The following is a 24,791-nucleotide window of genomic DNA, read 5'->3' on the forward strand; positions in this document are numbered from 1 at the left end:
CACAGCCAAGTATTTCAACACAAGACCAAACAAAATCTAGGCTAAATTGCAAAGCCATTCTTCGAACCTGGCACAGACGCCTGAGCCCTGAATGTAAGTGTGTGTGGAAAAGGTATCGAAGTCTCTAGCGATCTAAAACACCACAGATGATTACCTTGTAGTGAAAGATTCTGTGGGCGCTACAGCTGCCCTCCATGAACTGATTATTTTCTTCTATTTACAGTAGTTACACCTACACCTTAGGCTGAGGCCTAGCTAGCTGCTGTCTCTTTCCTTGGAGACTGCTGAAGGGAGGGATGTGAATGCCGAGACACACATACACATAGGCGAACACGCGCACGCACGCACGCACGCACACGCACACGCACACGCACACACACACACACACACACACACACACACACACACACACACACCCAGACGTACCTGTAGACGTCGTTTTCAATGGGCAGCAGGTCGTAGCCCATGGCCTGGAAGGTGAGCTCATGCAGTACGGGGGAGACGGGGTCAAAAGCCCTGTCCAGGATGATCAGCTGAGAACGAGCCTTATCGGGACCCTGCAGAGAGAGAAGGATGGAGAGATAGAGGGGTAGAGGAGAGAGGTGCAGATTTACTCTGTGTCCTGATAGCTCCTACATCAAATATGTATACAGTAATATAAATAATAATACATTTAACACCCTTCCATTGAAAGCCAATTGCAAAGTGCTACAGTGAGGTGGGATCTTTTGTAGCTTGCTGGTTGTTTATTAAAGTAGCACACGGTAACAGTACATGTCAGGTTCATTTCTTCTATGTTCTCATATGTTCACTGCTAAAACATTTCCTTCTACCTCTAATCTAATAAACACTCGCTCCCTCATCCTTCCCTTGTTCCATCCCTCCCTCACCTCCCCCATGGTGGGGTCATCTGCCTTGTAGGCGTCCAGTTTGTCCTGCAACAGCTGGGCCAGGGTGGCATTGTCTTTGTACTCCCTGAGCGAGAGAGAGAGAGAGAGAGAAAGAGTGGATGGAATTTAACAATATGTTTCTATCCCATTCACTGAACATATTAGCCCTGACCCCCTGTCAATGAGCAAGTTTTAAGTTCCTCGGCATACACATCACAGACAAACTGAATGGTCCACTCACACAGAAGCATCGTTCAACCTCAGGAGGCTATTCGGCTTGTCACCAAAAGCACTCACAAACTTCTACAGATGCACAATCGAGAGCATCCTGGCGGGCTGTATATGGCAACTGCACCGTAAGGCTTCCAGAGGGTAGTGAGGTCTGCACAACGCATCCCACCTACACCACCCGATGTCACAGGAAGGCCATAAAGATCATCAAGGACATCAACCACCCGAGCCACTGCCTGTTCACCCCGCTATCATCCAGAAGGCGAGGTCAGTACAGGTGCTCAAACATCAAGGCCATCAGACTGTTAAACAGCCACCACTAACACTGAGTGGCTGCTGCCAACACACTGACACTGACTCAACTCCAGCCACTTTAATAATGGGAATTGATGGGAAATGATGTAAATATATCACTAGCCACTTTAAACAATGCTACCTTATATAAATGTTACTTACCCTACATTATTCATCTCATACGCATACGTATATACTGTACTCTATATCATCGACGGTATCCTTATGTAATACATGTATCACTAGCCACTTTATACTATACTATGCCACTTTGTTTACATACTCATCTCATTTGTACATACTGTACCCGATACCATCTACTGTATCTTGCCTATGCTGCTCTGTACCATCACTCATTCATATATCCTTATGTACATATTCTTTATCCCCCTACAAGACAGTAGTTTTGGAATTGTTAGTTAGATTACTTGTTATTACTGCATTGTCGGAACTAGAAGCACAAGCATTTCGCTACACTCGCATTAACATCTGCTAACCATGTGTATGTGACAAATAAAATTTGATTTGATTTGATTTGATTTGAATGAGAGGTTGCCTCCCAAATGGTAACCTAGTCCCTATACTACTTCTGACCCGTTCCCAGTAGTTCTTACATAGGGAATAGGCTGCCATTTGGGACACAGTAATATTGCTTTTCCTAATGTCCCCATTGTCTGAGATGCGCCCCCTGTGTCTCACCCTCGGTATCTGACAGCAGGGTACTCCTTCAGGGTGGCACACAGGGTGGCAAGCTGGTCTGCCAGCCTCTCCATCACTGGGTTCTTCAGCTGGGTCTTATGGGGGCTGTAGAAACTTTGGAAGGCATCCGGGTTGTCCAGAGAGTATACCTGCACACACACACCACACACACACACACACACACACACACACACACACACACACACACACACACACACACACACACACACACACACACACCACACACACATTTCATCAATCAAATGTTATTTGTAAGCAGAGCTAACAGCGGCAAATCAAATCCCCCCTACACAGCAGGAAGAAACCTTGAGAGGACCCAGTTTTATGAGAGAGATCCCACAGTATATATGTTCGGTAATACTTTAACTGTACGTCATACCCTTGTGGCTCAGTTGGTCGTGCATGGTGTTTGCAATGCCAGGGTTGTGGGTTCGATTCCCACAGGGGACCAGAACGAAAATGTACTGTAAGTCGCTCTGTATAAGAGTGTCTACTAAAATGTTAAAATGTAATCGTACAGCATACATAACAAATATGTTAGCATAACATTACAGCTATATTTGGTTCATTATTTTGATATGACCGTGGCCTTTCCTTCCTGTATGTGTGTATGATGGGACAGTGACGTGTTTCCTTCCTATATGTGTGTATGATGGGACAGTGACGTGTTTCCTTCCTATATGTGTGTATGATGGGACAGTGACGTGTTTCCATCCTATATGCGTGTATGATGGGACAGTGACGTGTTTCCATCCTATATGTGTGTATGATGGGACAGTGACGTGTTTCCATCCTATATGTGTGTATGATGGGACAGTGACGTGTTTCCTTCCTATATGTGTGTATGATGGGACAGTGACGTGTTTCCATCCTATATGTGTGTATGATGGGACAGTGACGTGTTTCCTTCCTATATGTGTGTATGATGGGACAGTGACGTGTTTCCATCCTATATGTGTGTATGATGGGACAGTGACGTGTTTCCATCCTATATGTGTGTATGATGGGACAGTGACGTGTTTCCATCCTATATGTGTGTATGATGGGACAGTGACGTGTTTCCTTCCTATATGTGTGTATGATGGGACAGTGACGTGTTTCCTTCCTATATGTGTGTATGATGGGACAGTGACGTGTTTCCATCCTATATGTGTGTATGATGGGACAGTGACGTGTTTCCTTCCTATATGTGTGTATGATGGGACAGTGACGTGTTTCCATCCTATATGTGTGTATGATGGGACAGTGACGTGTTTCCATCCTATATGTGTGTATGATGGGACAGTGACGTGTTTCCATCCTATATGTGTGTATGTTGGGACAGTGACGTGTTTCCATCCTATATGTGTGTATGATGGGACAGTGACGTGTTTCCTTCCTATATGTGTGTATGATGGGACAGTGACGTGACCGTGGCCTTTCCTTCCTGCCTTTTGTCTTTGCTGTAGTGCTCTGCTCCCCACAGCCTATTTCACATTCGCTCTATCTCCTCTGCCATTCCTCTCTCGTCTACTGCTTTTAGTGTCTGTGTGTCGTGTCCTTGTTTTGTTTTTATGGCGTATTTATTGGTAATGTACAGTGCATTCGGAAAGTAGTCAGACCCCTTAACTTTTCCCATATTTTGTAACGTTACAGCCTTATTCTAATACGGATTAAATTAAAAAATGTCCTCATCAATCTACACACAATACCCCATAATGACAAAGTGAAATGTCTGCAAATGTGTATATATATATATATATATATAAAATAACGTATTTACATAAATATTCTTTGCTATGAGACTCGAAATGTAGGTAATGTGCATCCTATTTCTGATCATCCTTGAGATGTTTCCACAACTTAATTGGAGTACACCTGTGGTAAATTAAATTGATTGGACATGATTTGGAAAGTCACACACCTGTATATATAAGTTCCCACAGTTGACAGTGCCTGTCAGCGCAAAAACTAAGCCATGAGGTTGAAGGAATTGTCCGTAGAGCTCAGAGACAGGATTGTGTCGAGGCACAGATCTCTGGAAGGGTAACAAAACATTTCTGCAGCATTGAAGGTCCCCAAGAACACAGTGGCCTCCATCATTCTTAAATGGAAGAAGTTTAGAACTACAAAAACTCTTCCTAGAGCTGTCCGTCTGGCCAAACTGAGTAATCAGGGGAGAAGGGCCTTGGTCAGGGAGGTGACCAAGAACCAGATGGTTACTGTGAGAGCTCCAGAGTTCCTCTGTGGAGATGGTTGTCCTTCTGGAAGGTTCTCCCATCTCTGCAGCACTCCACTAATTAGGCCTTTATGGTAGAGTGGCCAGACGGAAGCCACTCATCAGCCCACTTGGAGTTTGCCAGAAGACACCTAAAGGACTCTCAAACCATGAGAAACAAGATTCTTAGGTCTGATGAAACCAAGGTTGAACTTTTTGGCCTTAATGCGAAGCGTCACATCTGGAGGAAACCTGACACCATCCCTACGGTGAAGCATGGTGTTGGTATCATCATACAATGGGGATGTTTTTCAGTGGTAGGGACTGGGAGACTAGTCAGGTTTGAGGGAAAGATGAATGGAGCAAAGTACATAGAGTTCCTTGATGAAAACCTGATCCAGAACGCTCAGAACCTCAGACTGGTACGAAGGTTCACCTTCCAACAGCACAACGACCGTAAGCACACAGCCAAGACAACGCAGGAGTGACTTCGGGACAAGTCTCTGAATGTCCTTGAGTGGACCAGCCAGTGCCCGGACCTGAAACCGGACTTGAACATTTCTCTCTCCATCCTCCCGTTCTCCATCTCAATCGATCTCAAATCAAACCAAACAAAATTGTATTTGTTACATACTCAGTTTACAAAAGCTATAAAAGGTGCAGTGAAATATTTATGTGCTAGCTCCCTCAACATTGTCGTACAATAATCAATATCAATAATAATAAGCAGCATAAAAGAACAGGTCATTAGAAGAAGACAATATGCATAGTGGCAGTAAACTGATATGTACATAACTCTCTGGCTATTCTAGGATCCCTCTATCTCTTGATCTTTCCCTCTGGCTCTTCATGGATCGCTCAATCTCCCTCCATCTCTATATTTCCCTGCCTCTCTCCTTCTGTTTCTCTCCCTCCGTTTGGTACCTGCGATTCGTAGGGCAGGAAGGCGATGTTGATCTCCGTCAGGGTCTTGATGGATTTGGAGGCACGGCTCTTCACTACCTCGTTGAAAAGTGGGTCTGGGCAGGCTGAAACAGGGAGAGGTTGATGTGAGTGTGAGTGGTGGTTCTGCGTGGCTGACTGGGTAGAGCATGCACTGCACTTACAACATCAGGATTGTGGGTTTAATTCCTGCTGGGGCCACACGTATGAAAATATATGCACACACTACCATAAGACACTTCGGATAAAAGCATATTAAAACATGGGCTGGTATATTAAGAACCCTTGTTTCAAAGGATGATGATGCTGAAAATGATGAGCTCTATTTTGGGTGTCTAGATCAACTCTGGTTTTGTAATAAAATGAACAGTGAAAAAAAAAGTGTTTTCTTTCATTGCACATTATTCCTTTCATGAAGTAATTTGACCAACGTCACAGCCCTCTCCATCAAGAATGAATGGCTGAGGTTGCACTCATGTCCATTGAGCTGTGTAGTGAATCCGCAGAGCGCTTGAGGTGTAGTGGAAAGGCTCCTCCGGGAGCTACTCACAGTCAGTGAAGAAGACGTGGGCTGCTTTGTATTTGGCTGAATGGGGGTCTTTGAAGTCTCCAATTAGGGTCTGCACAGACTGGAGAAAGAAGGACACAAGAGTGTAAGACGTCTGTCGTGTGTGTGTGCGTTTCTGTCAGCAAGTGTCTGTCAGCGTGTGCCTGCATGTAATGTACGTGTTTGAATAAGGATGGGAGAGGTAGAGAGTTAAACTGGTAGAAGGAAGGAAGGTAGAGTGCAGTCAGCTAGAGATCCTGTCCACAGACACACATGAGTATTGTGTGGTTTGCGTAGGCTGAGTCAACAACCCTGGGTTTGGGTACCATCTTATACAGAATGGTGGCATATGGTCTCTGTGTACAGTGAGAACAAAAAGCTGCCAGAGATAGTGTTCTAAATATAGACTGTGAGAGGGAGATGATGGTGTGTGTGTGTACCTTGTCAGTGGGGGTAATCAGGTAAATGGCCTCCAGGGTGGGAAGAGGCTCTCGCCGCTTGTTTATATCCTCCACAACTAGGGGGAGGGGGGGGGGGGGGGGTGGAAGGGGGGGAGAGAGAGAGAGAGAGAGGTGGTTATATCATGTTAGCTGATGGCTGAGTCATGGTAGCCAAATGGTAGCTACAGTGCATATGTAACAAGTGTTGAATTTCACGTATAATTACACAATACCTGAATAGTTCCCATGCCTGATATTAGTGTACATTCCTTTTGTTGTTGTAAGTGTCCTTTTTTTATGTTGCACACATCACTCTCCTTCTGCACCCCCCCCCCCCCCCCCCCATGAAATCATAATCAATCATATATAACACTTATAATGACTTTATATGGTCACTTACATTATAATGGTCTCCCACCAATATATTGGGATGTTCATTTGTACTTTGCAGAGAAGTTTGGTGTATTAGGGCAGCTAAGTCTTTGTTCATGGAAGGTTTTCCTGTCATTATCAGGTATGTCATGTGTTTTTGTTTGTCGAGTTATGTTGCCGATATTTAAACTGTTCGTTTACTGTGATGTACTGTACGTAAATGCCTGGCTGTTATTGAGAAAGTTGGCTAGTCTAGGCCTGTAGGCTATACAGTACATTTCTCTTTCATAATGTAAATTGCATTTGTCTTACATTATGTCATTCACGAGCTTATTGTTATATGCCCTGTTCACTGTACCCATGTGGAAGAGAGGAGTTTGGCGTATTAGGGGGCAGCACGGCATTTGTTCATGGACGTTTTTCCTATCATTATCAGAGAATAAAAGACCTACACCAACCCTGATCCTTTGGTCGTATGTAAGCCAATCAAAACACAACGCAGAGGCAATCGACACCGGTCCCACATGCAGTATAACAATAGAGGCTGATGAGGTTTAAATCGAGCAGAGTGCTTACTGGTGATGCCCTCTGACATGATGTCTGTCATCTTGCAGCAGGAGGACAGCATCCTCATGCTCAGCTGGTCCACAATCAGCGCCTGAGGCCAGGAAGAGAAAACAATGAGAAACCAGGGAGAGTAAGACAGAGGTTTTGGAAAACAAGGTTAGGACTCTCTAATCATATTCAAATGTTTCATTGGTAGCACTGGTGCAGTGCACCCAACTTAACAACGTCAGGAGCATCAAACAGTACTGAGGAGCACCAGAAAAAGAGATTGATTTAAATTAAATGTAGATAGCCCATATGACTACTTTTAATGTAGCTATCCAGAAGGCCTTTTCTAGTCATTATACAACATTAACAATGGCTACTGTATTTCTGATCAATTTGATGTTATTTTAAATGGACAAAAAAAAAAGTGCTTTTCTTTCAAAAACAAGGACATTTCTAAGTGACCCCAAACTTTTGAACGGTAGTGTAAGTCGAAGAGCCTTACGGTCTTGTCAAATAGCCACTAAGTATACCACTATGGTGGCTGACAGTGAATGTTCGGAGTAATCATGGGTTCAAGGTGCCTTCGCATCAAGCTTTTATATAAAGGAAAAAAGTTCACTCCTGGTCGTCTATGCTGAATCCACGTACGTGAGTGGAGGATTATAATAATGCATATCAAATGTTGTATATGTGAGTGTCGCCTAAATAAGAAATTAAGTGGTGTTTTTGGTGTAACGGCAACCTTTTAGTATGATATTATATTCGGTATGTTAGGCCTGTGTCGAATACTAATGAATCATTCAAATGTATTGAGAGACATTGATTCAGCTTTGATCTGAACTTTATTAAACGAGCACCATTCTGAAAAGTGGTGGAGCTCTGGTGCGCTCCGGCAGCACTACACTACCCAAGGGACTCCAAGAAGCTCCTCATTAAATATATGTATCCCGTTTCAAGAAGCCAGGCGTATGTCGCATGTCACTACTTCATAGGAGAGGCATGTGAATGTTTTTTTATTTATATATATATATTTTTTTTTTAATCAAAATATGTTTTGACAGAAATGACTTCTGGAACATGTGAACTTTCATGTGCCTTAATAACAAACTTGTATGCCATCTTTAAATACAAATTAAATTGTTAAATTAGGAGTCTAGTTGCTTTAGCCATGGAAAAATACAGGAACCTTCCCGCTAGCCATGATTGGCTGAGATAATGGATGGGCTGGAAGGCCGAGAGACGAGTTCGGATTGGTCTGCCATGTAGCATGCTTCTGTCTATAACATGAGCTGGTCAGAATGTGTGGATAATCCTTTCTACCTCAGCTTTTTTTGAAAGATATCATGAAGAACTGAAAAAGTGTTGCATTGCTGCACTAAAGTTAATAGCGCTAAAGTAAATAGCACTGAAGTTAATAGCCATGGACTACTTTCTGGAGGATGATCGTGCCATGTTGACTCTCTCTGACTCAGATGAATGAGGAAATCCCGGATTTAGGTAAAAACATTTTAATTGAACCAGACATTGTAGAGTCTTCCCCATCCCTGTTCTCATAAAAAAATGGTGATCAACAGTGTTGTTGTCACGGAAGAAGTTGACTGAGTTTTGAAATCCCTTGAACACCCATTGGAAGCCGAGAGATGATTCCCAAATACAGAGGGAGTTGAAAAGAGAACACAGGAGGCTGTTGTATAAAACACCTGTCTCCGGATTATATATTAAACTAAGGGCAACCGTGGAATCTGTGACATAGGGTGACAGCTGTTTTCATTGCAAATTAAAGCTGTCACGTTCTGACCATCGTTCGTGTGTGTTTTCCTTGTTTTAGTGTTGGTCAGGACGTGAGCTGGGTGGGCATTCTATGTTGGATGTCTTGTTTGTCTATTTCTATGTCTGGCCTGATATGGTTCTCAATCAGAGGCAGGTGTTAGTCATTGTCTCTGATTGGGAACCATATTTAGGTAGCCTGGGTTTCACTGTGTGTTTGTGGGTGATTGTCCTTGTTCCTGTCTGTGTTACTTTGCACCAGTATGAGGCTGTTTCGGTTTTCGTGTTACGTTTATTATTTTGCATTTGATTCGTGTTTACTTTGTTTTCATTAAACATGGATCGCAATAGCCACGCCGCATTTTGGTCTGACTCTCCTTCACCGAAAGAAAACCGTTACAAAAGCATACTGTTAGCTAGCTAACATTAGCTGGCTGGCTCGCTAGCTAACGTTATGTGAATGATCCGTGTTGTAATGTTAATTTTTTATATCTCAGAAAGCCATTTGCATTGCTAGTTATAACCTAATGTTAGCTAGCTAGCTAACATTGAACCTAGTTGGTTAGCTTTAGCTACCTGCAGATTCATTGGGATAAAGGTTCATTGTTTAGCTAGCTACATGTCTAAACAAAATACTCCATTATGCAAGTAACCATTTCACTGTACCGTTCACACATCCTGTATCCTGTGCATGTGACCAATAAACGTATAGTATGTGTTTACCAGAGACAGTAATGTGAAGAACAACATGACCTGCAACAAAGTCAGATTAGGATACAGGTCAAGGACTAGATAACGTTTATTTTTACTACTACTTTTTGCTACTACTTTCACCACTTTAAGTCTTGAAAGCTTTGGTTGTTTACTACACTACCTTATTCACTATGTTTAGAACATGGCCTCACATGTGAATCCTTAAAGAGATGGGTGGGGCTATGGCTTGAGAGGATGTGAACCACACTGAATGGATGTAGACAAGGAAGAGCACTCCAGTACATGTACCAAAACATTCATGGGCCATTTTCTAGCTCGGAGTCTCTACTTTTATCCAATGTAAAAAACACCATTTCAAATGTTGCTACATACTGTAGGACCGAATCCAGGTGGTGGGTGACATATTTGTAATCTTGGTGCACTTCCCTTCGCAACACACTAATCACAATAAATGTAATTCTACACTTCAAAGGAAAAAAACTATATCTCACCTGGGATTCGAAGTTGCCACAAACGGTGAAAATTACCAGGAGCCAGGCTTGCTACACTGTGAGCTATTCATGCTGTTTTTGTGCCTGTTAAGGACACTTTCATGACTGTGTTCAATAACTAACTACGTCAACAGTTGTAATTGGCAGGTGAGGTGAAATCATACAATGTATCCTCTTCACTCTCACAGGTGAGGTGAAATCATACAATGTTTCCTCTTTGCTGGTGATGTGTGTTGCTCAACTAACGATACAATGTAACAACAGCCGGGTGACACCAAATAAAAACTACATGTAATACTTACGAGAATACACAACGAAATGGTCACAATTAGACCAAAGGGTCTATGTTTCACTGAACAATTTCACTTTTATCTTTCCATCGTGGGAATGAACTCTGTCAAGTGTTTTCGGGTCAACAAAGCCTGAAAAATCGTGATGAACAGAATAAAATGTAAAAAAAAAAAGGTTAAACTGCAGTATAACAAAGACAAATACTAATTGGACTCTCACCTTCCATTCTCCCTTCTTCTTCACCTTCTTGATGACATCATTCATAATCTCTGTGAAGGAGAAGAGAGAAGACGAACGGGTCAGAACATTCTTTACTTCACGTGCTCCTTCACCGTGTGCAACCTTCCATTGTCAGTTGATATGATTTGCTTTGAGTCCTTTTCTTTGAGTTTCTTTGAGTCCTTTTCAATGTCAAAACCTCTCACATAGTATACAGTCATTTTCTCTGATTTGATTCATTGACAGGTATCAGACTTTCAGAGTTTATCAGAGTTTCCATATAGTGATGAGTGACAGTGGAGCACAGGACACAAATGAGGACTCTCACACGTATAATTATGCCTCTGGGAACAAGGCTAAAGAAGAGTTATTCCGCTATGGAGGATCTACACAAGTATTCACTTCCAGATCAACCACAAAGCACACTGACACTAAAATATGCTTCTATCAACCACAAAGCACACTGACACTAAAATATGCTTCTATCAACCACAAAGCACACTGACACTAAAATATGCTTCCATTGGACAGCATTGCTCTGCTGTTGACAGCCTGCCTCATAGCTGTCATGTATAATTGCTGTTGTGCTGAATATGTGATTCTAGTCCATCGGAAGGATTCATTTTCATCAAAGCAAAGTCATCCAACCCCTCGTAGTACATTTAGTATTTTATTAAGATCTCCATTAGCTGTTACCAAGGCAGCAGCTACTCTACCTGTGGTTTAAACAGAGATAAAACATTACATCATACAAAACATTGGGCATTATACACATTTACATTGCTCCATTATTACATTACAATACTATATTACATTGCTAAGAATAGTGTGTGTGTGTGTGTGTGTGTGTGTCTCTTCACAGTCCGCGTTGTGAGGTGTTGTTTCACCCGTTTTTTTTAAAACCAGATGTTACTGCTAGCTTGAGATACCTAATGTGGAAGAGAGGTCCATGTATTCATGGCTCTATTTAGTACTGTGCGTTTCCTAACCTCTGTTCTGGACTTGGGAGCTGTGAAGAGACTTCTGGCGGCGTGTCTTGTGGGGTATGTATGAGTGTCTGAGCTGTGTGTTAACCGACTGAACAGACAATTCAGTACATTTGACGAGCCAATACCTCTCACAAAGACCAGTAGTGATGCAGTCAATCTTTCCTCTACTTTCAACCAAGAGAGATTGATATGCATGTTGTTGATATAAGCCCTCTGTGTACATTTAAGGGCCAGACGTGCTGCTCTGTTCTGGGGCAACTGTAAATTGTCTATGTCCCTCTTTGCAGCACTTGACCATATAACTGGGAAGTAGTCCAGGTCTGATAAAACTAGGGCCTGTAGGACTTGTTTGGTCAATTGTGATGTCAAGAAAGCAGAGCAGCGCTTTATCACAGACAGACCTCTCCCCATTTTGAATCAATATGTTTTGACCATATCAGCTTGCAATCTAGGGTTACATCAAGCAGCCTCCTCAATTTGCTCAGTCGCCATTATAAAATACTCACATCATTGCAAGGAGAGAGTATATGGCTCCTTAATTGGGGAGGACTGGCTCGTGGTAACGGCTGGAGCGGAATCAGTGGAATAGTACCAAATCAATCAAAAACACATGATTTCCATGTGTTTGATGCCATTCGATTTGCTACGTTCCAGCCATTATTATGAGCCGTCCGCCCCTCAGCAGGCTCCTGTGCTTACACTGTAGCTAGCAAAATGGAGGGCTGCGGCTACACATGAGTCAAATGCATCTTGAAACACAGATGATGCCTTCTTATGCAGTTACATTCCAGAATGGCTTCCATAACAGAACTAAAGAATCAAATGTATTTTCCGATACGCAGAGAAGACAAATTCGTTCTCCGAATGAAAAAAACAACAAGTCAATTATTTTTGGTTGACTGCCAGTGGCTCCAGATCTCCTCTGCTGCAGTACGAACGGACTAATCCCATAGGTTGTCTGTGGGTCAGGCCAAGGCAGGCGGCCATGTTTCTGTGGCGATGCCACTATTAGCCCGATCGCTGGTGTTGGCCATCTGGCTGCAGTATTGGGATAAATCCATTTAGGATGACTCTCTTTAATGTTTTGCAGTATTACCATATAAAAACGGTATTAAACTGCTAAGCCCTTTAGATCAGCAGTGGCCAACATCTAGGTGTACACAGAGATACAGACGGATTATCACAGATTAAACAGGATGTGTGTGTGAATGGGCTGTGTGGAGACCGCAGGGCCTTTCAGAGAATGAAGTGGATTTGTTGGGTAAATGCTGCCGATAGTCATTTGTGTAGACAACGTTCACCTCATGGTTAAATTACAAAATGACATTTGTTTTCTTACCCTGTAAGCAGTCTATGTACAGGGCCATTTAGGTGTACTATCCCTTTAAGCACATACCACTCAAAGCCAGGGGGTTAGGTCTGTACAGGAAAGCAGCACTCTAGACGGAGATGCCCTGATGTGACCATGATGTAGATGATCTGAGAAAGAGGATACTTATCTGAGCTCCATAGGGAAAGTGGACAACCTTGGAATAGACGTGCTCATTTAGTTGTAGTCTTTGTGGAGAATAGCTGAGAGTGAATCGCTTATTCAGCTCTTGTCTATTTCCAGCTCTTTCTAGGCTATGCCACAGGAAACCATTTCAGCAGACAGGATGCCATTCTGGGATTGTTCTGGCTCTTCCTTGACCCCCCCCTCCCCTGTGTGGCATAACAGTACAGTCACATAGCAGGCAGTCTGAGAGGAGGGAAGGAAACTTAAAGCAACTGTCCAGTGTTTCCAGATTTCTACCAAATATGACGTACGTTATATGTTTTAATTAAGTAGGATAAAAGCAGGTTTTCTGTGCTGGAATGGTGATGGCGTACCCCAACAACAGAAAGCTGTGGGCGTACAGCAGTCATTAAAAATATTAATGCGAGTAAACAGCTAATTGGCCGGCTCATCCTTCACACTTTTGAAACGGTCTGTTTGAGATACAAGTTTGAAGTTGTTTTTTTTTATGTGTTTTTTCTCCAATTTATGCTTTGGCCACAAATACTAGTATAGGATGAGTCAACAACATGATTTGGGTATGACGTATGAGTTAACAGAATATTAACTTTTAAAAGTGAGATTTTCAGCTGTGTCAACCAGCAGAGTAGAGAGGCTAACAGCCTCACACAGTCACAGACAGGAGTCTCCAAGGACCGTGAGCTATCGTTCTCCGTGGCCAGCGTAAGTAAGACTTTTAAGCGTGTTAACCCTCGCAAGGCTGCCAGCCCAGACTGCATCCCTAGCTGTGTCCTCAGAGCATGCGCAGACCAGCTGGCTGGAGTGTTTACGGACATATTCAATCTCTCCCTATCCAAGTCTGCTGTCCCCACTTGCTTCAATAAGTCCAACACTGTTCCTGTACCCAAGAGAGCAAAGAATACTGAACTAAATGACTATCGCCCCGTAGCACTCACTTCTGTCATCACAAAGTGCTTTGAGAGGCTAGTTAAGGAACATATCACCTCTACCTTACCCGTCACTCTAGACCCACTTCAATTTGTTTTCTGCCTGACGGGCTCCCCCCAGGTGGTGAAGGTAGGAAACAACACCTCCACTATGCTGATCCTCAACACAGGGGCCCCAAAAGGGTGCATGCTCAGCCCCCTCCTATACTCCCTGTTCACCAATGACTGCATGGCCACGCACACCTCCAACTCAATCATCAAGTTTGCAGACAACACAACAGTAGTAGGCCTGATTATTAACAATGATGAGACAGCCTACAGGGAGGAGGGTAGGACCCTGGCGGAGTGGTGCCAGGAAAATAACCTCTCCCTCAACGTCAACAAAATAAAGGAGCTGGTCGTAGACTTAAAGAGACATCAGAGGGAGCACGCCCCCATTCACATCGATGGGACCACAGTGGAGAATGTGAAAAGCTTCAAGTTCCTCTGGGTACAAATCCCTGACAATCTGAAATGGTCCACCCACACAGACAGTGTGGTGAAGAAAGCACAACCGCACCTCTTCAACCTCAGGAGGCAGAAGAAATTGGTCCCTAAGAGCCTCACACAATTTTGCATATGCACCATTGAGAGCATCCTGTATCACCACTTGGTACAGTAACTGCACCGCCCTCAACCGCAGGGCTCTTCAGAGGATTGTGCGGTCTGCCCAACGCATCGCCGGGGGTACACTGCCTGCCCCCAGGACACCTACAGCACCCGATGTCACAAGAAAGCCAAAAAGATCATCAAGGGCATCCACCACCCGAGCCACGGCCTGTTCACCCCGGTAACATCCAGAAGGCGAGGTCAGTACAGGTACATCAAAGGTGGGACCGAGAGACTGAAAAACAGCTTTTATATCAAGGCAATTAGACTTAAACTGGCCTCCACCCAGTACCCTGCCCTGAATTTAGTCACTGTCACTACCCGGCTACCACCCAGTTACTCAACCCTGCACATTAGAGGCTGCTGCCCTATGTACATAGACACGGAATCACTGGTCACTTTAATAATGTTTACATACTGTTTTACTAATTTCATATGTACAGTGCATTCGGAAAGTATTCAGACCTCTTGACTTTTTCCCCCCAAAATTACGTTATAGTCTTATTCTAAAATGTAATAAATAGTTTTTCCCCTAATCAATCTACACAAAATACCCCATAATGACATAGCAAAAACTGTTTTTTTTAAAAATCTTTGCAAATGTATTAAAAACCAAAAAACGGAAATATAACATTTACATATGTATTCAGACCCTTTACTCAATACTTTGCAAAGCACCTTTGGCAGGGATAACAGCCTCGAGTCTTCTTGGGTATGACGATACAAGCTTGGCAAACCTGTAATTTGGGAGTTTCTCCCATTTTTCTCTGCAGATCCTCAAGTTCTGTCAGGTTGGATGGGGAGAGTTGCTGCAAAGCTATTTTCAGGTCTCTCCAGAGATGTTCGATCGGGTTCAAGGCCTGGCTCTGGCTGGGCCACTCAAGGACATTCAGAGGCTTGTCCCGAAGCCACTCCTGTATTGTCTTGGCTGTATTCCTACAGTCGTTGTCCTGTTGGAAGGTGAACCTTCGCCCGAGTCTGAGGTCCTGAGCATTCTGGATCAGGTTTTCATCAAGGATCGCTCTGTACTTTGCTCCGTTTGTCTTTCTCTCGATCCTGACTACTGTCCCAGTCCCTGCCGCGGAAAAACATCCCCACAGCACTTAAAATAAGGCTGTAACGTAACAAAATGTGGAAAAGTCAAGGGGTCTGAATATTTTCCGAATGCACTGTATATACCGTAGTCTATTCATTGCCACTACGACATTGCTCGTCCTAACATTTATATATTTCTTAAATCCATTATTTTACTTTGAGATGTGCGTGTATTGTTGTGAATTGTTAGATATTACTGCACTGTTGGAGCTAGGAACACAAGCATTTTGCTACACCCGCAATAACATCTGCTAAATATGTGTATGTGACCAATAAAAGTCTGGCATATGCTACTAGAAATAAATAGTTGACTAGAGTAATACAGTATGCACGTCTAAGTGTTTGTGTCGGTCTGTGGCTCTGACCAGACCAGTGTAAGCACTGGGATGGGTTAGACCCAGAGCTCTTTCAACTGTAGGTGAATCAGGCATAGCTGTACTCAGCCTGAGGCATGTGTCACTGTAAATACTAAATTAATTTGACATCTTATAGATATGTTAAACATCACGTCTCATATGTTCAAATTAGGTGGACACGTCACCTTCACCTGATGCTGACTTTGTCATCCAGAGTTTTTATTTATTTCACCTTTATTTAACCAGGTAGGCAAGTTGAGAACAAGTTCTCATTTACAATTGTGACCTGGCTAAGATAAAGCAAAGCAGTTCGACACATACAACGACACAGAGTTACACATGGAGTAAAACAAACATACAGTCAATAATACAGTATAAACAAGTCTATATACGATGTGAGCAAATGAGGTGAGATAAGGGAGGTAAAGGCAAAAAAAAGGCCATGGTGGCAAAGTAAATACAATATAGCAAGTAAAACACTGGAATGGTAGATTTGCAGTGGAAGAATGTGCAAAGTAGAAATACAAATAATGGGGTGCAAAGGAGCAAAATAAATAAATAAATAAATAAAATACAGTAGGGAAAGAGGTAGTTGTTTGGGCTAAATTATAGGTGGACTATGTACAGGTGCAGTAATCTGTGTGCTGCTCTGACAGTTGGTGCTTAAAGCTAGTGAGGGAGATAAGTGTTTCCAGTTTCAGAGATTTTTGTAGTTCGTTCCAGTCATTGGCAGCAGAGAACTGGAAGGAGAGGCGGCCAAAAAAGAATTGGTTTTGGGGGTGACTAGAGAGTACAGCAGAGAGAATTGGAACAGCTGAGACATATGCAGATGTTCCCCAACCATTCACCTCACAGGGAGGCGGTGTTCTAAGATCACAGCATAATGAACAGCTGTCGCTTTAGCATCAACATTAGCATCAACCCATACCACAATGCTAGGCTAGCATTAGCATCAACCCATACCACAATGCTAGGCTAGCATTAACATCAACCCATACCACAATGCTAGGCTAGCATTAGCATCAACCCATACCACAATGTTAGGCTAGCATTAGCATCAACCCATACCACAATGCTAGGCTCCAGCAGGAGTCATTCAACACGCTCTTCATACAGATAACCAACACAACGTAACAAACCACAACAGGATATCAGAGACCATTATCCTTTCCACTTCAATATGCTTTGGTATCAAACATTATCATTAAGTATGAGTATGCTTAGCACAGGGTTTGTAAAGCCTTTTATCCACACAGGAACAATTGAAATCAAATCAAATCAAATTTTATTTGTCACATACACATGGTTAGCAGATGTTAGTGCGAGTGTAGCAAAATGCTTGTGCTTCTAGTTCCGACAATGCAGTAATAACCAACAAGTAATCTAGCTAACAATTCCAAAACTACTACCTTATAGACACAAGTGTAAGGGGATAAAGAATATGTACATAAAGATATATGAATGAGTGATGTTACAGAGCGGCATAGGCAAGATACAGTAGATGGTATTGAGTGCAGTATATACATATGAGATGAGTATGTAAACAAAGTGGCATAGTTAAAGTGGCTAGTGATACATGTATTACATAAGGATGTAGTAGATGATATAGAGTACAGTATATACATATACATATGAGATGAGTAATGTAGGGAACATTATATTAGGTAGCATTGTTTAAAGTGGCTAGTGATATATTTTACATCATTTCCCATCAATTCCCATTATTAAAGTGGCTGGAGTTGAGTCAGTGTGTTGGCAGCAGCCACTCAATGTTAGTGGTGGCTGTTTAACAGTCTGATGGCCTTGAGATAGAAGCTGTTTTTCAGTCTCTCGGTCCCAGCTTTGATGCACCTGTACTGACCTCGCCTTCTGGATGATAGCAGGGTGAACAGGCAGTGGCTCGGGTGGTTGCTGTCCTTGATGATCTTTATGGCCTTCCTGTGACATCGGGTGGTGTAGGTGTCCTGGAGGGCAGGTAGTTTGCCCCCGGTGATGCGTTGTGCAGACCTCACTACCCTCTGGAGAGCCTTACGGTTGTGGGCGGAGCAGTTTCCGTACCATGCGGTGATACAGCCCGACAGGATGCTCTCGATTGTGCATCTGTAGAAGTTTGTGAGTGCTTTTGGTGATAAGCCAAATTTCTTCAGCCTCCTGAGGTTGAAGAGGCGCTGCTGCGCCTTCTTCACGATGCTGTCTGTGTGGGTGGACCAATTCAGTTTGTCTGTGATGTGTACGCCGAGGAACTTAAAACTTACTACCCTATCCACAACTGTTCCATCGATGTGGATAGGGGGGTGTTCCCTCTGCTGTTTCCTGAAGTCCACAATCATCTCCTTAGTTTTGTTGACGTTGAGTGTGAGGTTATTTTCCTGACACCACACTCCGAGGGCCCTCACCTCCTCACTGTAGGCCGTCTCGTCGTTGTTGGTAATCAAGCCTACCACTGTTGTGTCGTCCGCAAACTTGATGATTGAGTTGGAGGCGTGCGTGGCCACGCAGTCGTGGGTGAACAGGGAGTACAGGAGAGGGCTCAGAACGCACCGTTGTGGGGCCCCAGTGTTGAGGATCAGCGGGGTGGAGATGTTGTTGCCTACCCTCACCACCTGGGGGCGGCCCGTCAGAAAGTCCAGTACCCAGTTGCACAGGGCGGGGTCGAGACCCAGGGTCTCGAGCTTGATGACGAGCTTGGAGGGCACTATGGTGTTAAATGCCGAGCTGTAGTCGATGAACAGCATTCTCACATAGGTATTCCTCTTGTCCAGATGGGTTAGGGCAGTGTGCAGTGTGGTTGAGATTGCATCGTCTGTGGACCTATTTGGGCAGTAAGCAAATTGGAGTGGGTCTAGGGTGTCAGGTAGGGTGGAGGTGATATGGTCCTTGACTAGTCTCTCAAAGCACTTCATGATGACGGAAGTGAGTGCTACGGGGCGGTAGTCGTTTAGCTCAGTTACCTTAGCTTTCTTGGGAACAGGAACAATGGTGGCCCTCTTGAAGCATGTGGGAACAACAGACTGGGATAGGGATTGATTGAATATGTCCGTAAACACACCGGCCAGCTGGTCTGCGCATGCTCTGAGGGCGCGGCTGGGGATGCCGTCTGGGCCTGCAGCCTTGCGAGGGTTGACACGTTTAAATGTTTTCCTCACGTCGGCTGCAGTGAAGGAGAGTCCGCATGTTTTAGTTGTGGCACTGTATTGTCCTCAAAGCGGGCAAAAAAGTTATTTAGTCTGCCTGGGAGCAAGACATCCTGGTCCGTGACGGTGCTGGTTCTCTTTTTGTAATCCGTGATTGACTGTAGACCCTGCCACATACCTCTTGTGTCTGAGCCGTTGAATTGAGATTCTACTTTGTCTCTATACTGACGCTTTAGCTTGTTTGATTGCCTTGCGGAGGGAATAGTTACACTGTTTGTATTCGGTCATGTTTCCAGTCACCTTGCCCTGATTAAAAGCAGTGGTTCGCGCTTTCAGTTTCACGCGAATGCTGCCATCAATCCACGGTTTCTGGTTTGGGAATGTTTTAATCGTTGCTATGGGAACGACATCTTCAACGCACGTTCTAATGAACTCGCACACCGAATCAGCGTATTCGTCAATGTTGTCGTCTGACGCAATACGGAATATATCCCAGTCCACGTGATGGAAGCAGTCTTGGTGTGTGGAATCAGATTGGTCGGACCAGCGTTGAACAGACCTCAGCGTGGGAGCTTCTTGTTTTAGTTTCTGTCTGTAGGCAGGGATCAACAAAATGGAGTCGTGGTCAGCTTTTCCGAAAGGAGGGCGGGGCAGGGCCTTATATGCGTCACGGAAGTTGGAATAGCAATGATCCAAGGTTTTTCCCGCCCTGGTTGCGCAATCGATATGCTGATAAAATTTAGGGAGTCTTGTTTTCAGATTAGCCTTGTTAAAATCCCCAGCTACAATGAATGCAGCTTCCGGATATATGGATTCCAGTTTGCAAAGAGTCAAATAAAGTTTGTTCAGAGCCATCGATGTGTCTGCTTGGGGGGGAATATACACGGCTGTGATTATAATCGAAGAGAATTCCCTTGGTAGATAATGCGGTCTACATTTGATTGTGAGGAATTCTAAATCAGGTGAACAGAAGGACTTGAGTTCCTGTATGTTGTTTTGGCCACACCACGTCACGTTAACCATAAAGCATACGCCCCCACCCCTCTTCTTACCAGAAAGATGTTTGTTTCTGTCGGCGCGATGCGTGGAGAAACCCGCTGGCTGCACCGCCTCCGATAGCATCTCTCCAGTGAGCCATGTTTCCGTGAAGCAAAGAACGTTACAGTCTCTGATGTCCCTCTGGAATGCTACCCTTGCTCGGATTTCATCAACCTTGTTGTCAAGAGACTGGACATTGGCGAGGAGAATGCTAGGGAGTGGTGCACGATGTGCCCGTCTCCGGAGTCTGACCAGAAGACCGCTTCGTTTTCCCCTTTTTCAAAGTCGTTTTTTGGGGTCGCTGGCTGGGATCCATTCCGTTGGAGGCTGGCTGGCTGTTTGTTGTGTCATTGATGTGTATTGGTTATGTAACGGTTGTGTATTATGTCTTCCACTCCTGAAGAATCCTCAACCTTGACCCCAACAAACAATGCCTAGCCCTAGCGACTCAATACTGTGAATTTAACCCTTTACCTTCCGGTTCTGCCTTGGGTGTCGGCGACTACGATTTCATGACCCATTTTCTCTAGATCTCAGCATCAGTCCCAGGGAATGTAACACCCCTGCTCTTAAAGAGTCCGGCGGCCATTTTAAGCAGGACACAGCCCCTCCCATATTATTTTCCCTCTCATCTTCTGGACCATGGAGTACCTATACTTCTAGTCCTGGAGGGCACACAGCAGGAGCTTCATTCACTCGTAATTGTCTCAGTCAAAACCATTAGCAGCTCGACTGGTTTGGTCCTGGCTGACATTTTGGATGGCTCTTGAAAAGACAAGAAGAGAATAGACACATTTTGCCCTGTCATATTTCATTAAGCATACTAAACACAGTTATAACATGTATACAAAGCAACAAAAAAAAATTTAAACTGAGGAAAATCGATTAGAGATATAAAAATCGACTACTGCTCTCCTTGGCGTGATCGTCAGTAACAGAGGGAGTAGAGTGTCTCAGAGTGCCCTTCCACAGACTTAACTGTTTACAGACACCCATGAGTCAGTCAGCTGTGAGCCCAGTCTGAGGAAACGCAAACTCGCACAGTGCCTTGCCCCGTTCCCACTGGTCGTGGCTACAGCAAAGGGTCACACTCACATCCATCCATTTCCTGCTCTGAGCGAGTGGGCATGACCTGCAGCCAGACTCTGACAACACAAACAGATCCCAGATCAGAGACATCTCAGGAGAACTGAACAGGAATAGCAAGCAAGCAGAAACAACTCCCGTCCACATCTCAGCTGGGGTCAAAGGTTGTGTTGTCAGAGTCTGGCTGTAGGTCATGCTGACTCTCAGAGCAGGAAATTGATGGATGTGAGTGTGACCCTTTGCTGTTGCCACGACCAGTGGGAAAGGGGCAAGGCACTGTGAGAGGAAAAATAATATAGAGAGAGGTTTAATTCTAACAAGCGCAGACAAGATGAAGACCCTGAATAATCCCTCACGATAGTATCTTATTCTTAGTATGTTGAGGTAAACTGAGAAGCACCAGCTGTCAGAGCAGCTCCCAGATTACTGCACCTGTACATAGCCCACCTATAATTTAGCCCAAACAACTAACTCTTTCCCTACTGTATTTATTTATTTTGCTCCTTTGCACCTCATTATTTTTATTTCTACTTTGCACATTCTTCTACTGCAAATCTACCATTCCAGTGTTTTACTTGCTATATTGTATTTACTTTGCCACCATGGCCTTTTTTTTGCCTTTACCTCCCTTATCTCACCTCATTTGCTCACATCGTATATAGACTTGTTTCTACTGTATTATTGACTGTATGTTTGTTTAACTCCATGTGTAACTCTGTGTCGTTGTATGTGTCGAACTGCTTTGCTTTATCTTGGCCAGGTCGCAATTGTAAATGAGAACTTGTTCTCAACTTGCCTACCTGGTTAAATAAAGGTGAAAACATATTTTTTTTTTAAAGTGTGTCTGGGTGTTATATTCCATCTATTTTCCATTTTCCTACAAGACAGTGTTATGTAATGATAGCTGGTATAATGTATTATGCAATTGGCATGAAAAACATATAAATGTTGGCATTAGACATTTATTTTAAAGGCATGCAACTGGGGCTGGCACGATAACCGTGTAACCAACAGTTATGGATGTAGACCATCATGAAAATAAAATAACCGTCATAACCATTATTATTATTAGATTATTTTATTTTTTTACAAACAGCTGATAGCTGACGGCCAGGCATTCATACAGTCGAGTTAGTTTCTGTGGTAACATGGACTCTTAATGTGATTAACCTTTCCTCCTCCTTGCTGAAACAAGAAACTAGCAAACAAGTCGGTGGTTGCCTAGGCAACGCACCCCACAATGCAGCAGCAGCACACATCGAAATAGAATGAATAGAAACAGAATGAATAGAATGGGCTTGGAACTTCTAACCCTCGTTGGTGAACTCATTGGTATACTCACAATGGCTGTCTGGTATTGTGATAAAATAATGTCCATGGTACTGTAGAATGTTCATTCAATTTATGTTAACTGATATGGCTCATGCAATACTCTGAGTCGATATTCATGTAATAAGGGATTCCCCTCGACCACGCCCACAAATTGGGGAAAACAACTATTATTTTCCATTGATCCCCAGTGTAAAATAGCCAACTTTGTCGTCACAAAACGTGCCGAAAATCTGCTGTGTTGTTCAATGCACATGTAACCAGGTCAGAAATCCTGACCTATGGTTAGCAATGCTCCCACGTAGGGAAATAGAGCCTGCGAGAAGAGTCCTGTGGCTTCAGGCTATTCGGCGTGGGAAATGTGGGGACCCGGTTTCCAAGGAGGCTACACGTGTGTGGAAAACATTTCATCACAGGTAAGACATTTAACTTGTTTGGTATAGTCCATTTGTAACTCCACTCACTACTAGTAGCTGTATAGCAGAGGTGGGACCAAGTCATTGTTTTACAAGTCACAAGTAAGTCTCAAGTCTTAGCACTCAAGTCCCAAGTCAAGACAGGCAAGTCCGAGTCAAGTATCAAGTCAAGTCTTAAACTTTGAGTTTCGAGTCCTAAACAAGTCATAATGTGCTCTCACCAAATGTAATACCATTTAATATTTTTAACAAGAGTAATAGTTAGTATATTACATTTACCCAAATCATGAATGCTTTAAAAAATATATATATATTTATTACTTTCCAAAGTAGGCTGGTACACAATCGCCCAACCTTAAAACACACACACACACTCTCTGTGTGCTTACAGTAGGCTAACGTATGTCAATGGTTTTAGGAACAGCAGTAACATCAGGCAGGATTTATAGCTCAATCTTGGGTGCAATGATCACTTTCCCGCACTGACTGACTGTGTGGAGGCTCATTGATTTAACATTACGTTAGCCTACATGCTACACTAGTAAAGTAATAAAATATATAGCTGTCGGCTATATTAGCCACGACTTACCGTTCTTTGTGCAGCTTCAAATGTCGAACAAAGTTGGAATTTGTTGCGCCTCCGTCTGTCATTTTCTTCCTGCATGTTTTGCAAGTTGCAATCTGTTTTTGGTTGATACAGCGTCGTCTTTAAGATCAAAAAATTATTTTTTTGGGGGGGGGTATCATCTTTCCAAGGGCTCCATCTGAATTCACCCGCCGACGTTCCTCTGCACTGCCACGCACAACTTTTTCTCAGCTGGCACAATTTGATTGGCTGCGATCCGATTCAAACTGTAATCTGTTAAATGAAGAGTTGATGCGCTGCACACTTTTTTTAATAGCACCATTTTTAACATTTGGGCTTGGGGAGGGTATCAAGTCAGGTCGAGTCACAAGGCTCAAGTCCAAGTCAAGTCACGAGTCATTGGTGTTAAAGTCAAAGTTGAGTTGCAAGTCATCATATTTGTGACTCGAGTCCACACCTCTGCTATATAGTTCGGTTGCTTGTGTTGTTGGTCGTGGCTAGCTTAATGTTCTGGTCGGTAGCTAGCTAGCACTCTCTCACGTAGCTGCTAGCACCGTCATGAAAAGGGGCATGAGGGAAACCCTAAAATATTATGTTTTTCTAAGTAGTGAGAACGCTCGGTAGCAGGCAATGTTGAAAAGTCATGTTTAGACATGTTGTACTTATTTAAATGTTGTTTTGTAATTGACTAAAACAAGCAGACAACAATAAAATTGCATTTGAAAAAGGGTGCCGTTTTTGCTGTGAGACAATGGGTTAACCTAGATGAACACCGGTTGTTCTCCACACAAGCGGAGGGTGCCATGAAGTTCTATCCAGTACTGACTGGGATTATGGGATGTATTTTTTGCTATGTCAGTTGAGTTGAATCAGCAAATCACAGAACATATTGATTGGTAGGTATGCTTAATCTTCCTACTTTTGCTTCCCATTTTTACTTCCTGCTTGGCTCCTAGGTCAAAATATAAAATATACTGCACCTATGTGTACACTTGCAATGGC

At 43.5% G+C, this 24,791-nt stretch overlaps 1 protein-coding gene across 3 annotated transcripts in view; it reads right to left on the reverse strand.

The window, feature by feature from the left end:
* The window catches only part of LOC139387899 (syntaxin-binding protein 1-like), a 47,999-nt gene that overhangs the window by 16,530 nt on the left and 6,678 nt on the right, over window positions 1-24,791 (reverse strand). For all 3 annotated transcript variants that reach the window (XM_071134248.1, XM_071134250.1, XM_071134247.1), the window contains exons 2-9: window positions 10,671-10,720; window positions 7,210-7,291; window positions 6,262-6,338; window positions 5,825-5,903; window positions 5,257-5,360; window positions 2,115-2,263; window positions 891-975; window positions 427-557 (exon numbers count right to left, since the gene is read on the reverse strand). In XM_071134248.1, coding sequence (XP_070990349.1) covers window positions 427-557; window positions 891-975; window positions 2,115-2,263; window positions 5,257-5,360; window positions 5,825-5,903; window positions 6,262-6,338; window positions 7,210-7,291; window positions 10,671-10,720 — 757 coding nt within the window. The remainder of the gene's footprint in view (window positions 1-426; window positions 558-890; window positions 976-2,114; window positions 2,264-5,256; window positions 5,361-5,824; window positions 5,904-6,261; window positions 6,339-7,209; window positions 7,292-10,670; window positions 10,721-24,791) is intronic.

This window comes from Oncorhynchus clarkii, chromosome 29, assembly GCF_045791955.1.
Source record: "Oncorhynchus clarkii lewisi isolate Uvic-CL-2024 chromosome 29, UVic_Ocla_1.0, whole genome shotgun sequence".
In the NCBI taxonomy this organism is placed as follows: domain Eukaryota; kingdom Metazoa; phylum Chordata; class Actinopteri; order Salmoniformes; family Salmonidae; genus Oncorhynchus; species Oncorhynchus clarkii.